This window comes from Pogona vitticeps, chromosome 3 (assembly GCF_051106095.1).
Source record: "Pogona vitticeps strain Pit_001003342236 chromosome 3, PviZW2.1, whole genome shotgun sequence".
Taxonomy (NCBI): Eukaryota; Metazoa; Chordata; class Lepidosauria; order Squamata; family Agamidae; genus Pogona; species Pogona vitticeps.
The window spans coordinates 141,971,014-141,988,267 of record NC_135785.1 but is presented as its reverse complement, the minus strand read 5'-3'; the positions used below and the strand labels follow the sequence as shown (position 1 = coordinate 141,988,267).

The 17,254-nt window shown below is 40.2% G+C and overlaps 1 protein-coding gene across 6 annotated transcripts in view; it reads left to right on the top strand.

Annotated features, from left to right (window-relative positions):
• Positions 1-17,254, top strand: part of DACH1 (dachshund family transcription factor 1) — a 514,217-nt gene that overhangs the window by 327,010 nt on the left and 169,953 nt on the right. For 3 of the 6 annotated variants that reach the window (XR_013543786.1, XM_078390759.1, XM_072994736.2), the window contains exon 4: positions 15,337-15,492. The exons of the other annotated variants lie outside the window; for them this stretch is intronic. Coding sequence is in view for 2 of the 3 variants with exons in the window: in XM_078390759.1 (XP_078246885.1) it covers positions 15,337-15,492 (156 nt within the window). In the remaining variant the exon portion in view is untranslated. The remainder of the gene's footprint in view (positions 1-15,336; positions 15,493-17,254) is intronic. 6 annotated transcript variants of the gene reach the window in all.

Below are 17,254 nucleotides of genomic sequence, written 5' to 3'. Positions count from 1 at the left end.
ATCTCTTGGCTCCCTACTTTAGCATTCCAATCCCCTAGAATGACAAGACCATCTTTTTTTGGTGTCAGTTCTAGAAAGTGTTGTAAGTCTTCATAGAATTGGTCAATTTCAGCCTCTTCAGCATTGGTAGTTGGTGTATAAACTTGGATTACTGTGATGTTGAAAGGTCTGCCTTGGATTCATATTGAAATAATTTTATCATTTTTAAGATTGTATCCCAGTACAGCTTTTCCCACTGTTTTGTTGACTATGAGGGCCACTCCATTTCTTCTATGGGATTCTTGCTCACAATAGTAGATATGGAAATCGTCTGAACTGAATTCTCCCATTCCCGTCCATTTTAGTTCACTATCCCCAGGATATCAATGTTTATTCTTGCCATCTCCTGTTTGACCACATCTAGCTTACTAAGGTTCATAGATTTTACATTCCAGGTTCCTATGCAGTATTTTTCTTTACAGCATCGGACTTTCCTTTCCCTTCCTTTCGGCTTTGGCCCAACCACTTCATTAGCTCTGGAGCTACTTGTACTTGTCCTCCACTCTTCCTCAGTAGCATGTTGGATGCCTTCTGACCTGAGGGGCTCATCTTCGAGCATCATATCTTTTAGCCTTTTGTTTCTGATCATGGGGCGTTCTTGGCAAAGATACTGGAGTGGCTTGCCAATTCCTACTCCAGGTGGATTGCATTTAGTCGGAACTCTCCACTATGACCTATCCGTTTTGGGTGTCCCTGCACGGCATAGCCCATAGCTTCTCTGAATCACTCAAGCCCCTTCCCCATGGCAAGGCAGCAATCCATGAAAGGGAACAACAGGTTACTGAACTGTAATTGTAGTTCTTTGAGTGGACCTCTGTGATTCACATATCCTGACCCGACCTCCCCTCTGTTATGCCATGCATCTACTCTATGTGACGGTTGACCTAACTGAAGGGAGAGTCTTGGTGCCAAAGTACATATACTTAGTGGGAGGGGTCTGCACTAATGTGGGTTTCTTTGCTACCATATAAGCTCTAGAATCTTCCGACGAGGTTTCGCGCACGCTCGGATTACCCAGTGTGTGAATCACAGAGGTCTACTTGAAGAAATACAATTACAGGTGAGTAGCCTGTCATTCTCCTTTCTTGATCTACTCTTTGTCATTAGCACGGTATTGACTCCCTACCGATATCACCCTAGATTGGTAGTGTTGCCATGATGAAATTTAAATTAGTAAGTTCTGTGAAAAAAAAAATATGGGAGCAATTAGCAACAAAGTAAATACGATTTGTAGTTGTGTCTGAAGTATTGTGTGGTTCTTGTGCAAGCCTGACCTGCCACTTTTGAAAGTGCTCTGGAGGAATCATCCCAGTCTTGCATGCTTATGTCATTCCCATACAGTACCATGATTCTTTCGTATCCAAATTTCTAACTAGAGGGCTGCGGCTGTTAAGTGGTTAGGGGGTAATTTGTTGTTTCAACTCCCTAGATTAGATTGCTGTCTCATAGTGTAAGTCAAAGTCCAGCAAAACTACTTAAATGCATTGATTTTTTACAGTTCAAGGCCAACAATGCCAGGTTAAGTCTAGAGTATTGCAGTATGTTCACAAAGAAGCACAACAGTTCAATCCATCCTTGGAAGATTTTTAAGGTTACAAACCTTAAGGTAAAGATACATTTTAAAAATTCATATGTAGTTTATAGGTCATGGACAGAAGCTTTCAGCCTTCTTCCCAGTGGTAACGCCTCAATTCATAGATGACCACTTGAAGAAACACAGTCTCAGGTAAGCAACTTCTCCCTCCATGACTTACACTCACACAGATCCAGTGAAAAACTTTGTTTTAAATTGAACACAAGTGGAGTGGGATTCTTCCTACCCCATGCTCAAAAACCCCTGCTGACTTCAGAAATAAAACTGATAACATTTAAATCCTCACCTGTTTTGTTGAGGGGCATCAGCCAATTTGTTCTATTCATTTTGAGAAAAATCACTAGGTGAGCTACACTGTAGGCCCAATGAAAGAAAATTAGTTTGAAACCGGATATTGGAAATATACTCCATAGGGCAGCAAGAGTAGCTTTATGTGGGTGATGGTAGCATTTTAGGACCTTGATAAAGCAGAGCTCTTGTCAAATCTAAATCTTTAATAAACATACAAAACTGTTGCTTAGCTTTTTACATTACAGTGAGATTCCATGCTTCTTTGTGATTCCTCTTGAAGATCTGATTGTTGAGAATGAATTGCGTTATTTATATATATAAAGAACACTGTGACATTATTGCGTATTGCAGAGTGTCTTCCAGACTGCAGCTTGAGTTTGAAAGCTTTGAACAGCCCTCTTGTAGCTACGAAATGTAATTGATACAAAATCATTGCTACATAACAGCTGCAGTAACAAGGTGTTGCTGCCTTTACTTTAATCTACCTTTCTCTCTTGCCAATTTATTATGTTTTGAATTTATGCTTTTTGTAGATCTGTGAGGTATCTTTCTTATGGAAATTAATCTTTTTAGAAGATTTGTGCTCTCATTTTCAAAGACTAATACATGCATTCAAGTATCCCATTATTCAGGACCAGCTGGCTTTTTATCTAGTGATATTTACTTCAAAAAGCCAAGCTAAATGCTATCATAGATTAATTCTAAGGGCACAGGAGAAGTGTTGTTGGGTTGTTGTTTTTTTACAAAAAGAGATTTGGTAATTACTTAGAATATTGTAGTAGTATCACAGAACATGTCAAAAATATGTTATCTAATCTGTCATAATGGAAAGTAGGAAGGATAATTTGCCCGAAAAAAAGCATCCCTTAAATTGTGTGGGTGGTAGATTCCCCAGCCTCCTATTCTCTACCCTGCGGTCAGAACCTATATAAGGATTATACCTTTATCACTTTTTGTCAAACCTTCAACACAGTGTGCACATGCATGTGCTTTATGCTTTGGGCATTTACGCTTTGTAAGATATATCAGATAAGTTGTTAAGGTGTGATTGCTTGTGATTGTGGACACACAGCTAAGTGTTGAAATAATAGAGGGTCAATATACACTGAATGCATCTCTTATTTGGAAGAATATTGTGAATTGAAGGAGGTTGTGGCTTTCAACTCACCATAGGCAGTTATAGTGGTCTTATCACACATATGGGTTAGTGCACTTACCTGCTAAACTTGGGAAAGTAACAGTAGTTTTAGTGTTATATGTGCTGTTTCAAGTACAAACCAAAATACAAATAATTTAATCATTTAAAATGATTTAAGTGTCAGGTTCATTCTGGCTCTCTGTCTTATTGGAGCAGGTGATTTCTGTTAATTGTAAATGCAACTTTAAAAATTAATGCAATATTTAACTTTTATTATGAATACCTGAAAAGTAGGAGATAATTCTGGACCTTTCTAAATTTGTGAGATCCACAATGGTGGTATTTACAAAATTTGGAACTTTATAATGTGAAGTGTGCACATGCATGCATGCATGCATGCATGCACACACCCTAGTACAGATACGCAGATGTACATGTACATGGTTGTATGTAAATGTAATTCCAGCCTGGAAGCACTGAAATTTCAGAAAGTATATTCTCCACTGCAATTTCATACATAAATCAAACTGGAAATAAGACACATTTTACAATTCAATTTAAGATCCCACTGAGACAATAATGTTGCAAGCTGTGCATTTTGTAAAGTAATATAGTAATGTCTAGTTTGCATTTTTTAAAAACCAAATTAATCACACTTTATTGAATATGTTGAAGCAAACCTAAAATTCATCTATTATTTAAAAAAAATCTTGTGCAACAAACACAACTATATTTTATACATAAAGGACAAACTCATTTATTCATTAGGATAAAACACTTGGAGTTTGCATTTTGCAACTGTGAAAGAAATGACATTTGCTATCTCCAGTATTCTGAATATTTAAACACATACAATACAAACCAGACTGCTTGAAAAATTGTTCTAATAATATGTATTTTTGGTTAATCAGATTAATATTGAAATCTGCTGAAGAGAAATGCTGGGCTCTTGCACTGATAAAGCAATCCACCTGTTTCTTAGAGGGTCAGAATAAAGGGTACTAATCTGCACACCTAAATGATATTTGGCATGTATCTGATGGTAGATGCCATCTGTCTGCTTTACAGTGCTTTCAATGGGATGCATATTCAAAAATATTTAAAACAAAAGCAAAACAAAAGTACAGTGGGGTCTCGACTTACGAACGACCCTGCTTGCTAACAATTCAACTTACGAACCCGCCATATAGGGGAAATAAGGACTCAACATACAAATTTCGCTCGAGTTACGGACAGGAAAAAAAGTGCCCCCTCCCTCCCCTTAGAGGCTTCTGGAGGGGAAAAAAGGGTCAGAAACATTAAAATAAATAATAAAAAGTCACTTACCAGGCCTTGGTAGCCCCCAAACAGCAGGAAAAAGAGCAGGAAACAGCTAAAAGCCCACACCAGAAGGGAGCCTGGCAGCCATTTTGTGCTTTTCCCCTGCTCCTGCACTCTCCTCTCCCCACCTATCAGCTGATCAGCTGGCTCTGAAGAGGCTTGGGGAGGCTTCCTCAGCACCTAAAAAGCCTGCCTGTGTGTCTTTGTGCTGAAAAAATCAGCACAACATGCTTTAAAACATGATTTAAAATTGGCTTCGTTGAAAAAAAAAGATTTCTAAAGTGCTTTGCAAACTGTTCCCTGCCTTCCTCCTCATTTCCTGAACCTAAGGGGAAAAAAGAAAACATATCCCCCTCTAATGGCAGAAGGCGGAATAGTAGCTTCTCATTAGTTTCTATGGACGGAAAAGAGCAGATACAGATTAAATGGTTTTCAATGCATTCCTATGGGAAATGCAGATTCAACCTACGAACTTTCCGACCTAAGAACCACCTTCCAATACGGATTAAGTTCGTAAGTCGAGACCCCACTGTAGTTTAAAAACAATAAAATGCACAGTTCAGCAATACTCTTCATTTTTGCTATTTTAGATTAGGCATCCTTCAGTCTCGAGAGATTGTGGTAACATGCTCTGTATAGAGGACTTGGAACAGCATCTAGTGTGGCTGAGAAGGCCAATTCGAGAGTGACGGTCCCTTCCACACCGAAGACAAATACAATCTGTCCCCTGTCCAACTCTTGATTTTGGGACTACATCTTTGCCTCGGCCTGCTGGACGAGGGTCTCTTCAAATTGGGAGCGGCCATGATGCACCACCTGCCTCCAGGCTGAACGCTCACATCTCAAGGTTTCCCATCTGTTGAGGTCCATTCCTAAGGCCTTCAGATCCCGCTTGCAGATATCCTTGTATCGCAGGTGTGGTGTCTCTCTGAGGTGCTTTCCCTGCACTATTTCTCCATAGAGGAGGTCTTTTGGAATCCGACCATCAGCCATTCTCACAACATGCCCAAGCCAACGTAGATGTTGCTATTTCAGTAATGTATACATGCTAAAAATTCTAGCTCGTTCTAGGACTACTTGATTTGGAACTTTGTCCTGCCAGGTGATACAAAAAATGCATCGGAGACAGCACATATGGAATGTGTTCAGCTTCTTCTCCTGCCGTGCACAAAAGTACAGGACTCACTGCAGTACGTGAGTGTGCTCAAGACACAGGCTCTGTAGACCTGGATCTTGCTATATGCCATCAGCTTCTTTTTGGGCCATACTCTCTTTGTGAGTCTAGAGCAGTGGTCCCCAACTTTTTTAATGCCAGGGACTGGTTTTGTTGAAGACCATTCTAACAAGAACCATGGGGGGGGGGGCTGCCGCTGCCGCCATCCGTGAATGGGGGGTGGGGGGCATTTGTGCATGGGGGTACTTGTTATGCAGTAGGTTGTTGGAGGAATTTCCAAGGCATTAGATATACCATGGAGCACAGTGAAGACAATCATCATCAAGTGGAGTAAATATCGCACAACAGTGACATTACCAAGAACTGGAAGTCTCTGCAAAAGTGATGAAAAGACTAGAAGAAAATTGATCAGGGAGCTGCCAAGAGGCCTACAGCAACATTAAAGGAGCTGCAGGAATATCTGGCAAGTACTGACTGTGTGGTACATGTGACAACAATCTCCCGTATTCTTCATAGGTCTGGGATACGTGGTAGAGTGGCAAGATGGAAGCCTTTTCTTATGGGGAAAAAAAACATCCAAGCCTGGCTAAATTTTGTAATAACACATCTGAAGTCTCCCAAAAGCAGCATCATGCTTTGGGGCTATTTTTCTTCAGCTGGGACAGGGACCTTCGTCAAGCTAGAGGGAATTATGAACAGTTCAAAATACCAGTCAATATTGGCACAAACCTTTTCTTTTTTCTCTTTGTTTTCTTGTCTCTATAAATCAATCAATCAATCAATCAATCAATCAATCAATCAATCAATCAATCAATCAATCAATCAATAAAAATATTGGCACAAACCTTTAGGCTTCTGCTAGAAAGCTGAACATGAGGAGGAACTTCATCTTTCAGCATGACAATGACCCAAAGCATACATCCAAATCAACAAACGAATGGCTTCACCAGACGAAGACTAACATTTTGGCATGGCCCAGCCAGAGCCCAGACCTGAATCCGATTGAATATATGTGGGGTGATCTGAAGAGGGCTGTGCACAGGAGACACCCTTGCTATCTGACAGATTTGGAGTGTTTTGGCAAAGGAGAGTGGGCAAGTCAAGATGTGCCATACTGATAGACTCAAACCCAAGAAGGCTGAGTGCTGTAATAAAATCAAAAGGTGCTTCGACAGTGTATTAGTTTAAGGGTGTGCACACATATGCAACCATATTATTTCAATTTTTTGTTATTACTTCCCTCCACCTAAAAGATTTTAGTTTGTTGTTCAATTGAATTGTACAGTTCATAGGTCTCATTAAAGGTGGAAAAAGTTCTGAAATGATTTATCTTTGCCTCATTTTTTTACATCACAGGCACTTGACATTTTAACAGAGGTGTGTAAACTTTTTATATCCACTGTTTTTTATTTGACTTTTTTTAGTATTTATATGCTCACTTGGTTTAGCCTTAATTTTGTCTTTTAAGCTGCTTTAGTTCCTTTCAAGGAGAAAGATGTGGTAAAAATATTTTAAGTAAATAAATAAGTCCACATTAAGACTCATTAAGAACAGAAGCAGGCAACCTGATGCCTCTCCAGACATTTCAGACTACAATCTCCATCATTCCCAAATACTAGCCATGCTGCCTGGGATACAATCTGGACCTATTAGTTTTATAAAAGACTTGCCTTGGGAGGAGAATCATTGGCTCGTGTCATCACTCGTCTCATCTAAGCTCCATCAAGGGGAATATTTTTGATGTAGGTACCTAATCCTTTAAAATGGAGAAAGTTTGCTCCACATCCAATCGTGGGTTAAAAAAAAAGAGAGAGAGCGAGAGAGAGAGAGAGAGAGAGAGAAAGTAAACCACCCTTGAGCCTTTGGTGGCAAAATGACACACAATCAGCAAACAAACAAGTCAGCGAAATTAGTAAGATTTATGGAAAGAGTTATTGATGAAGATACAAGTCACAAAAAACTCAGGCTAATTCCTGGCACTGCCTCCCATCTGCTTTCTGCTCCCTCTCCTTTTATCCCTGCTGTCATTCAAACCAGCTTGGAAGCTTGCAGTTCCTGAAGGTGCATTTAACTCAGAGAAAGAAGCCAACCCACGAGCAGCATGCGCCGGATTTATTTGCGAGGCAGAGCCCGCACACCGCTGGCTGACGAGTGGGCGGTGAGCCTGTGGTCTTGTGCTGCTCGCCCCGCACCAAGTAGGAGGAGGTATATTTCTGACTCTGGTCTCCTCCTCTGCAAGAGCTACCCCTCATACACACACTGCACACCCCCTTCGAGACATGGCAAAGGTGCATTTTTACCTCCGCTGTGTCACTGCGGGAAGAGCGGCAGCAAGCGGCAGTAGCCGGCCAGCCAGACTTTTAGGGGCAGCGGGCAGGCAAAAGGGGACACTCCTCTTGGAGTCTATTTCTTTCTCTCTCTTTTTTTGGCGAGTTGGCTCCAGCCTGCTCTCATTGGACACCGGAGTTGGCACTGCACCCAATTGCAAGCCGAGAGAGAGCAAGCCGCCTGCTGGAGCAGGCTGTGTATGTATGTCTGCTTGTGTGCCTTTGTATGTGTGTCTTTGTGTGTGGGGGGGGGAGGATGAGAGGGAGAAGAGCGGAGAGAGCCCGAGCTTGGGCTTCACAGCGCTGACATAGTTTTGGCAATGTCTGCTTCTACTCCGGCTCTGTCAGTCGCCACCCCTGCTGGACCCAGGGCCTCTACGCTGCTGTGGCTGCTTCGGTTGCCTAGTCTGGCCCACTCCTAGCATCGCTGCCGCCGACATTGCACCAGCAGCACTGCAATGGACACGGGGGAGGTGGTGGCAGCAGCAGCAGCAGCTGATCCTCTTTAACTTCGCCCAGTGTGCATCCATGCGGGGGGTGGCGATCCATATCCACGGCCCAATTCCGGCAAGCCCACAGACCATCACTGGGTCGTGGAATGGGGATTGATGACCCCTGGTCTAGAGAACATGGTAGCTGCTTTGCCAATGCGTTTATGCAACTCACCATCTAGGGAGAAAGTGTCAGAGATCGTTGAGCCAAGGTACACAAAGTCATGAACAACCTCCAATTCTTGCAAAGAGATGGTAATAGAGGGAGGTGAGTCCATGCCCTGGCCCATGACTTGTGTTTTCATCAGGCTCATTGTTAGTCCTAGGTGTTGACAGACCTTGCTAAAATGATTCAGGAGTTGTTTGAGGTCTTCAGCAGAGTGGGCAACAATGGCTGCATCATCAGGAAAGAGGAAGTCCCACATGCATTTCAGTTGGACCTGGGTCTTTGCTTTCAATCTAGAGAGATTAAAGAGCTTTCCATCTGATCTAGTCCAGATATAGACACCTTCTGCTGCAGTTCCAAAGGCGTGCTTCAGCATGACAGCAAAAAAGATCCCAAACAGAGTTGGCGCAAGGACACAGCCCTGTTTCACTCTGCTTTAGATGTCAAAGGGATCTGATGTTGAGCCATCAAAAACTACAGCGCTCACAATGCTTTTGGATGGAAATTTACTGAGCCTATTGACAGACAAAGAAAGAGGGAAACATACATATCACCCAGGACTTTTGTTTACCTCTCTTTAATTAATAAAAATCATTCGTGGTTTAGAAGGTCTCTTTCCAGCTCAGAAAGAAGATTGAAACAATTTTATCCTGGTCTCAGAAACGTGAAACCTGAACATCTCCCAGATTCATCTTTCAATGTGTGGCAAACAATAGGGTAATAGGAACCCAACTGTGACTATCATGCCTTTATTATCAGCTTTTACACTATGGCTGGTTTCCAGGCTAATGCAAAATACTGTCTAATATATATCACTCTATTAGGAAAATTACTATTTGGAATGTACCGACGTAATCTGTTAACTTAACCTGGTTCCAGCCCGCCAAATGAAATGGAATTCTGCACATCAGTACACTTTTGATTTAACCATTCATGCTTGCATTTGATTTGTAAAGCCCTGAATGACTCAGAGCCTGGATATTTGAAAGACATCCTCTTCCCTTATATACCTGACTGGAATTGGAGGTCCTCAGCATAGGCTGTGGTGCAGCTTTACCTGTTCTGTTCCAGAAGACCTTTGAATATTATTTTTAACTATTTTAAGAGATTCTCTAGATCTGCCTTTAAATAATCATTTTGAAATATTTTAAATCCACTTTGCATAATTTTTATTGATTGTATGTTGCTTTTGGAACCCTGCTGGGCAAAAACCTGACAAAGAAATAAATGGAATGGAATGGAATAAAATGAATAAATTTGTTTCAGCAAAAATGCTTCAACTAATAATGTGTAACTGCCCTTCAGCAAATCATACAAATATTTGTCTGTTCTATGCCATTAAGTCTTCCAGATCATTCTTCCTGTGTACCTTGTCAAGGAGCTGCTCTTCCAAAAAGGACTCTGGTTAGCGTTCTTACTTCATCTGCTTTCCACTTTAGTAATTTTTACCATAACTCAAAAACACTGGTTAGAGAAGCATTTTCTCTGGGGCAATTGCACCAAGTCTAATTTTGGAAACTTATATTACTAAAAAATGACAATGGTTTAACCTTGCTTTTTGCCTATAATCAATCAGTCTTTATTTTATAGTCATAGACCTGATAATTGCCTATAATCTTTTACTCTTGAGCTCTTTTACTATAGGAATATCAAGTTGTTCTGTCTTTCATTAGAGGAATAGTCGCTCATTCTTTTTTCTGTCAACCAGTGCCCAAACTATCACATTAGAGACACTGTGCAAACCACACCTCCCTCATTACCTCCTCTGCAAAAACATTTCTTACGTTCCTTCAAGCCTTAACTGACTTACATCAGCCCTAATAAAGCTTTCGAGATACGTGAGATATTTAAAGGAGTGGTTCTACCAGTTCTACACCCCCAGTGAGTTTCCATGGCTGAGCAGGCATTTGAACCCAAGCCTCATGAGTCCTAGTCCGTTACTCTGGTCATTACACCACACTTGGTATTCATCTGCAAAAAATATAGAGCAATATATACAGTATAACCTAAACCTGTATAGCTGGCGATCTTCCTTATTTTCCTTCAGCTGTCATTTGGTGGCAACATTGAACGGTAGTCTTCTGCAGCAACAGGTTTGGAGGTGGAATATCCTGTATCTCAGGTATTTTCCAGTTACCTGTCCTTCCAAGTAGTGATTTGCCTGGCTCATGTGCTTTATTGTTACATTTTCAAACAGGGTATGTAGAGAATGGAAGCTTCCTTTTTCACTCAGGTATATTTTATTGTTGTGTCTGATTCTCAAACTGTGGTTAATAGTAACTATGGTTTGGAGAAGGTGTATTATCACTGTCTATACTACCTCTTCTTCCATCCCCCACAGTAGTATTTTGTTTTTTGTTTTTTATTTTTTATTTATTTTTTTAATGGTTTGGCATTGTAAGCAGATACCTGACCACTTCTGGTTCTGGTAAAGAAGCCGTGGTGCAGCCTAAGGTGGAATCCAGGGGAAAATTGTCCCCTTCATGCAAGAAAAGACAGCAACATTTGATGAGGTCAACCTCAGCTGTCTATTCAGATCACCACAGATGCATCTGCCACAGGATGGGGAACTCGCTCTCTGCTCTCTGCTCTCTGCTCAGCCCTGCACCACAGCCACCTCCAAATAAATATATTAGATATCTTGACAATCTTCCTTGCCTTATAGACATTTGAAATACTGGTGCAAGAAAGATTGGTCTAAGTAGTCACAGTTAGTATGATTGCCATATATTGTATTAACAAATAAGGTGGTATTTATTTGTTTCTACTTCTTTGCCTTGTGTTGTGACAACAGTGCATTCTTAGGAAAATATGCCTGATTGCAGTCCATCTGCAAGACACTTCCTTGTAGACACTCTGAGCAGAGACACTTTCTTAGTGGATAAATGGAAATTTTGCATAGGAGCATTTTGAAACATCATGGTTTGGTAGGAAGGCCAATCAACATGTTTGCATTGCTACACAGCAAAAAAAGTGCCCAATTTTGTGCCAAACAGCAGTGAGACTAGCTGGTTAAGGTCTGAAGAGGACACCTTCCTCATTCCATGGACCCAGGGACTATTTACCTCCCCTACCCCATTTGCACTACTTATGAGAGTGATAATTAACCTTCAAGAGCAGTGGGCTCATGTGTTCCCAGTTGCACTGTTGTGGCCACACTAACCCCAGTTCACTGTTCTTCTGCATTTATCCTGTCACTGGTTTATTGGGCTCCATCTTCAACCAGATCTGATGACTCATTGAAATGGGTGTATTAGGTACCTAGATCTTCAGTCTCTTCACCTGACAATGTCAGTGATATAACCCACACCTCTATACCAAACCCAGTGCAGCAGACATTGAGCACTGCATGAAAACTTTATACCCTCTGTTCATATAGTGTAAAAAAAAGAAAGCCTTCCTGTCATTTGCATTACAGAGGGGTACCTCCCTCATGCATCCCTCAAAGAAAGGGGCCTCTTGTTCTCTTTCATCAAAGTCTACCTGGTGGCTATCTCCACTTATTTCTCCATACCCTGTCAGGAAGTTTCCCTGTGTGTTCACTCGCTTTTTAAAAGGTTTCTCAAGGGTCCTTGCAACCTCAACCCTCCAGTTTATCCTTTTCTTGCATGGTCCTAATCGCTGGTTCTATGCCAGCAGATAGAAAGTCCCTTTGAGCCAATGGTGTGATGTGATCTGCTCCTGCTGTCCTGGAAATCACTGGTTTTGGTGGCCATAATACATGCCTGTAGGGCTTCAGAATTTTGTGCCCTTGACTCACCTTTCCTGTCCTTTTATACATACTATTGTTTTTATTTGTTTGTTTTTGTTTGCTGTTCAGTACCTGTTTTTTGACATTCACACAGTTTCAAAAAGGGTGAGGGGTATTAAGGCCTCTTTTTTTGTATTTCGGCTTACATTTTCACATTTTCATCTGGTGTCAGGTTTTTTGTAAGAGCTAATGAACTTGGACACCTGATACGCCTGGGTGCTGTGGTGAACCCTTGTAGGCTCTGCTTTAAATTGCAAGGAAATTAGATTTTAGAACCATATGTTAATTAAATTATGCAGAATATTCTACTTTGGGTATTTCTGTCTTTTTCTTTTACAGAATTGTAGTGGGAAGTTTTTCATGCATTTAAGGAACATTTAAGAAATGCTAACTTTCTCATTTTGTATCATTATCCCTAGAATATTGGTTGAAAAGAAAAGTGCTGTTGCCACTGCTTTCATGAATATGAAGGAATTGAATATGGCTAGTTTTGTATTGGAAGTGTTTTGGGCAACTACATTACTCATAATCCAATACAGAATTGATCTGGCTTAAACCTACTTGTTTCAGTGTGCTTCACTCCATATTAGATTGTGCTTTGAGTTGTTTCAAAAAGTTCCAGTAGGTTTAAAAAAAAACAATAAAAAAAACCTTAATGAAATGAAATAAAATGACATTTCAACAGGGATGGGAGAAATTTTTCTTTTGGTTTTACTATTCTTAGAATACTTAACCAGTGATGTTGGAGCTGTAATGGCTAGATGTTTATCCATGACTAGTTCTTTAAGGATTGCTTCACTAAAGTGGTAACTTGAGTTCATGAAGGCTTTTGTATGTCTAGAGCCTTAAAGCTTTGTATTAAGTTACAGTAAAAGCTACAGTTCACGACACAAGTCCTGAACTTTCATTACAACAAAGGCACATAGCCTAGCATGTTACATTAAGACTCTTTTGCCAACTTCATGCAGCTTCTCCCAGAACAGACATTTTAGCAGCATTAGACAAAAAATAGGACCTATGCATGTAGAAGCCATCACTGGCTCTGTTGTAATAGTTAGTAAAATATCATTAACCAAAATACTTACGTACAGGCTTGATCGATACCCACTGTTTCCTTTTATTCTTTTAAAGTGTTTAAGTAGACTGGGTCAGATATGAGTCTCTCTTGCATGACACCTGTACTTTGACTTTCCTATGGGACTCTGTGGTTTGTGCAAACATTAGATTAGGCATCCTTCAGTCTCAAGAGACTATAGTAACATGCTCTGAATGGAGGATTTGGAACAACATCTAGTGTGGCTGAGAAGGCCAATTTGAGAGTGACTATCCCTTCCACACTGAAGATAAATAGATTCTGTCCAGCTCCCTGATTTTGCTGCTTTAGTGATTGCTGGACAAAGGTATCTTCAAAATGGGAGAGGCCGTGATGTGCCACCTGCCTCCAGGCTGAACGCTCAGATGTCAAGGTTTCCCATCTGTTGAGGTCCATTCCTAAGGCCTTCAGATCCCGCTTGCAGATATCCTTGTATCGCAGGTGTGGTCTCCCTCTGGGGAAATTTCCCTACACTAATTCTCCATACATAGTTACATGTGCAAACATAGTTGATGATTTAACTGGGTTAGCTTATCTCTGTTTTTACTCTGTTATAGCTTCTATAATTGAATATCATTTATTTGAATATTATTTATTTATTTATATACTACGCGTACTACGTTGCAACTGGATAGGCCCTCTCAAATCAACAGAACATATGGAAGAGCTGACATCAAATACCCACTGATTCAGTGGGCCTTCCCTCATGAAACTCACTACACTAAGCAACAGGATTTCAGCCACTGAATGATGTGATGGCTTACTGTTCAGTGGTTGATTAAATAAGATTATGCGCTATTGGGTATAGGTCTGTCTGTATTATTTCAAACTAATTGGGAAGTGATATTTTGAACATGTGTATTGAAGCTGATTGATGTCAATGTTAGTTGAAAAAATAATGTTGGAAGAATGATTTGAAGCAAGAGTTATTTGTCATTATGTACATTAATAAATACTGTATGAGATATCTAAAATACTCAAGCATGTCTGAACTTAACAAAACATTAATTAACATGTTCTACCTAGTGATGAAATCCTGTGTACTTGAAAATGATTCTGTCAGTCCAGACAATACAGTGGACCCTCTACTTAAGGAATTAATCCGTATTGGAATGGTGGCTGCAAGTCGAAAAGTCTGTAAGTTGAATCTCCATTGACCTACAATGCACTGAAAACCGATTAATCCCATAACCAGTGGTTTTTATTCTGTTTTTATTCCATTTCGTTTTTTTTCTGGTCTGTAAGTTGATTCTCTGGCTGCAAGTCAAATCTAAATTTTGCAGCCAGAGAAGTCTGTAACTCTAAAAGTCTGTAAGTCGAGCCATCTGTAAGTCGAGGGTCCACTGTAGTAACAACACATTAATAGAAACTGGGATTCCTCAAGTTTTACATTGCATGAACTTTCCCCACCTCACCCCTAGTTTCCAAACTAATGTGCTTTACTTTGTGATTGGTCATAATAAGTAAACCTGGGATGTATTTCTAAGTTTATTTCTCAGGCACATAAATCTGAAGTAATCATATTGCTAGGAGAGTGGTATGCTTTCGTTTCTAATGATTTGCGATCTGTATCATCTAATTTGATCTGCTGAAAATTGTTGTTCTGAGTAAAAGAAATATGTAAGTGATGGGATCAGATCCCTAAAATTGCTGCTGTACTGTAACCAATCCATCTTTTCATAGGTGATCCTTAGTAATTCAATCTCTACCCTGTTTGAAGTGCAATGCAGTTATGTACAGTAGGTTCCACCACAACCCTGCCATAAATTTCTAATAAGTAGACAGTCCTGGATTAGAAAATAGGTTCATAATAAAATAACTTCAACTTCCACCTCCTCCAAAATGGATTAAGCAACTGAAGATGGAATTGACCTGATATCCTTGTTTGCAAATTAATTCATTGCAAATTTAAAATCATCCTGCATCCCAGTAATTTATATTCCTTCCCACAGGAAGCAATGATGGTTCTTGGGATAGAGAAAAACTCCAGTCTCCCCCAATCCAAGCAGTGCAGGCCTCTGTAAACCACCCCAACTTGTCTGGACAGCATAATCTTCCAGTTAATCATCCTCTCAACCCTCTCCAACAGAACCACCTTCTGCCAAATGGTATGGGTTGGCATTTTCCACATTAATATTCCAGGGTTTTTCCCCCAAATTCCTATCTTTTGTATTTTGTTAGAGTATATATCTTAAAAAATAAACATGCAGTAACTTGTAAACTTTTATACAATATAACAAAAAGGACAGTATTTTATTGTATTTTATAAAACTAAATCATGTGGCACTGTATCAATCTTTATTTATGTTGATTTGTGCACTGTAATCTGCTTCATAAAGTGGCCTATAGTCCATAAAAGTAAAATGTCTACATTTTTAAAGTGCTACAAGACTACCCATTCCTGCAGCAAACTAAGATAGTTATAACTCTGGAAATAGTTCCACATGAAAATCTGTATAAATAATAATTTAACGGCAGTGACAGGTATTTTAACTATAAGACATACTGGTTGGAATCCTGCTCATGCAGCTCTATGCATATATGGCTGATGATGTATGTCATTGGCTATGGACTTTGATCTTTAATTAAATGTTTTCTGTCCCTGCACCCAGGGTCCCTAGGGATCCCTTTCAACCTGGGGAAGTAGATATGAGCACAAACCTCAGTTTGGAGGTTCATGCTGATTCATTGGCATGGCACCGCAGATATTGTGAATTCCCTTGCCCTATCAGCCGACAAGCACTGGTCACTCGCAGCAGGAGTGCATGCTTCCCTCCTCTGCCTCCTTTGACAGCTGCCCACTCAGAGGGAGCACTTCAGGAATTCCTTCTCTGCCTATTCATCTGAGTGGGCGGCTGCCAGAGAAGGCAGAGGGAAGAACATGTTTCTGCTGAGACATGATGATTGCACAAAAAGGAAGGAAAGAGCAGCATGCGCTGGCTGGTGAGTGGGGGGGCCAGTGGGGGGGAGGCATGGCACCTGTGGTACCACAGCGATGAATCGGCACAAATCTCTAAACCAAGGCTCGTGCCATCTCTAGTTTACAGTCCTTGGCTGTCTCGTCACTGAACAGGATTTTGGCCATTGCAATAAAACTTGACTAAACTATGTATAAGTAGAAAGAAACATCTGTTTCTTATTTTTTACATGCTAACAATCACTGAAGGGTTTTGTGTACATGATTGTCCATTGTAATCTAGTTTAGTGACAACAAATAGGAACTCTGCTATTTATTTGAAAGTTAGCTCAACCTGTTATAAATATATACTTGAGAGCTGATTTACATCCAAAGATAAAGAAGTTGGTGCACAGTTCCTGAGATTCAAGCATTTTACACTTTTGGTTACGGATTCCATGTTTTAAAGCTTCCCCATGCTAAAAAAAAACACACACACACACACACACCACGAATAAAGAAAACAAATCTGGAATTCCATATTTGACATGCTGTTTTTCCACAGAAATAATTTTTTTCTTCACATTTTCTAAGGACATTTTAATTTTGCTTTTCTCAGAGGTTCATATCGAAATGAACAAGGTGTTATAAATGTAAATACTATTTCTGTCATAAACTGAGAGTCAAAATCTTCACAATCTGTTTCTGACACTCTTAAATACTTCTGTTGCTGTTGTGTCTGTGGTTTTGGAGCACTCGTTTATACATACTTTTCCAATAACATGGTTCTTTGATGGCTTCCAGTAGTAATCCTCTTGTGCAACTAAGGGTTTAAAAACAATAACAGCAACAACCAAATGACATGGCATAAAAAGATTTGCAGCAGAGAATATAAAGCTGGCTAAGGTCATAAACAAACAACACACAATTTTACAGCACATCTTTAAAAAATTGTTTTGAGGAAATCAACAAAA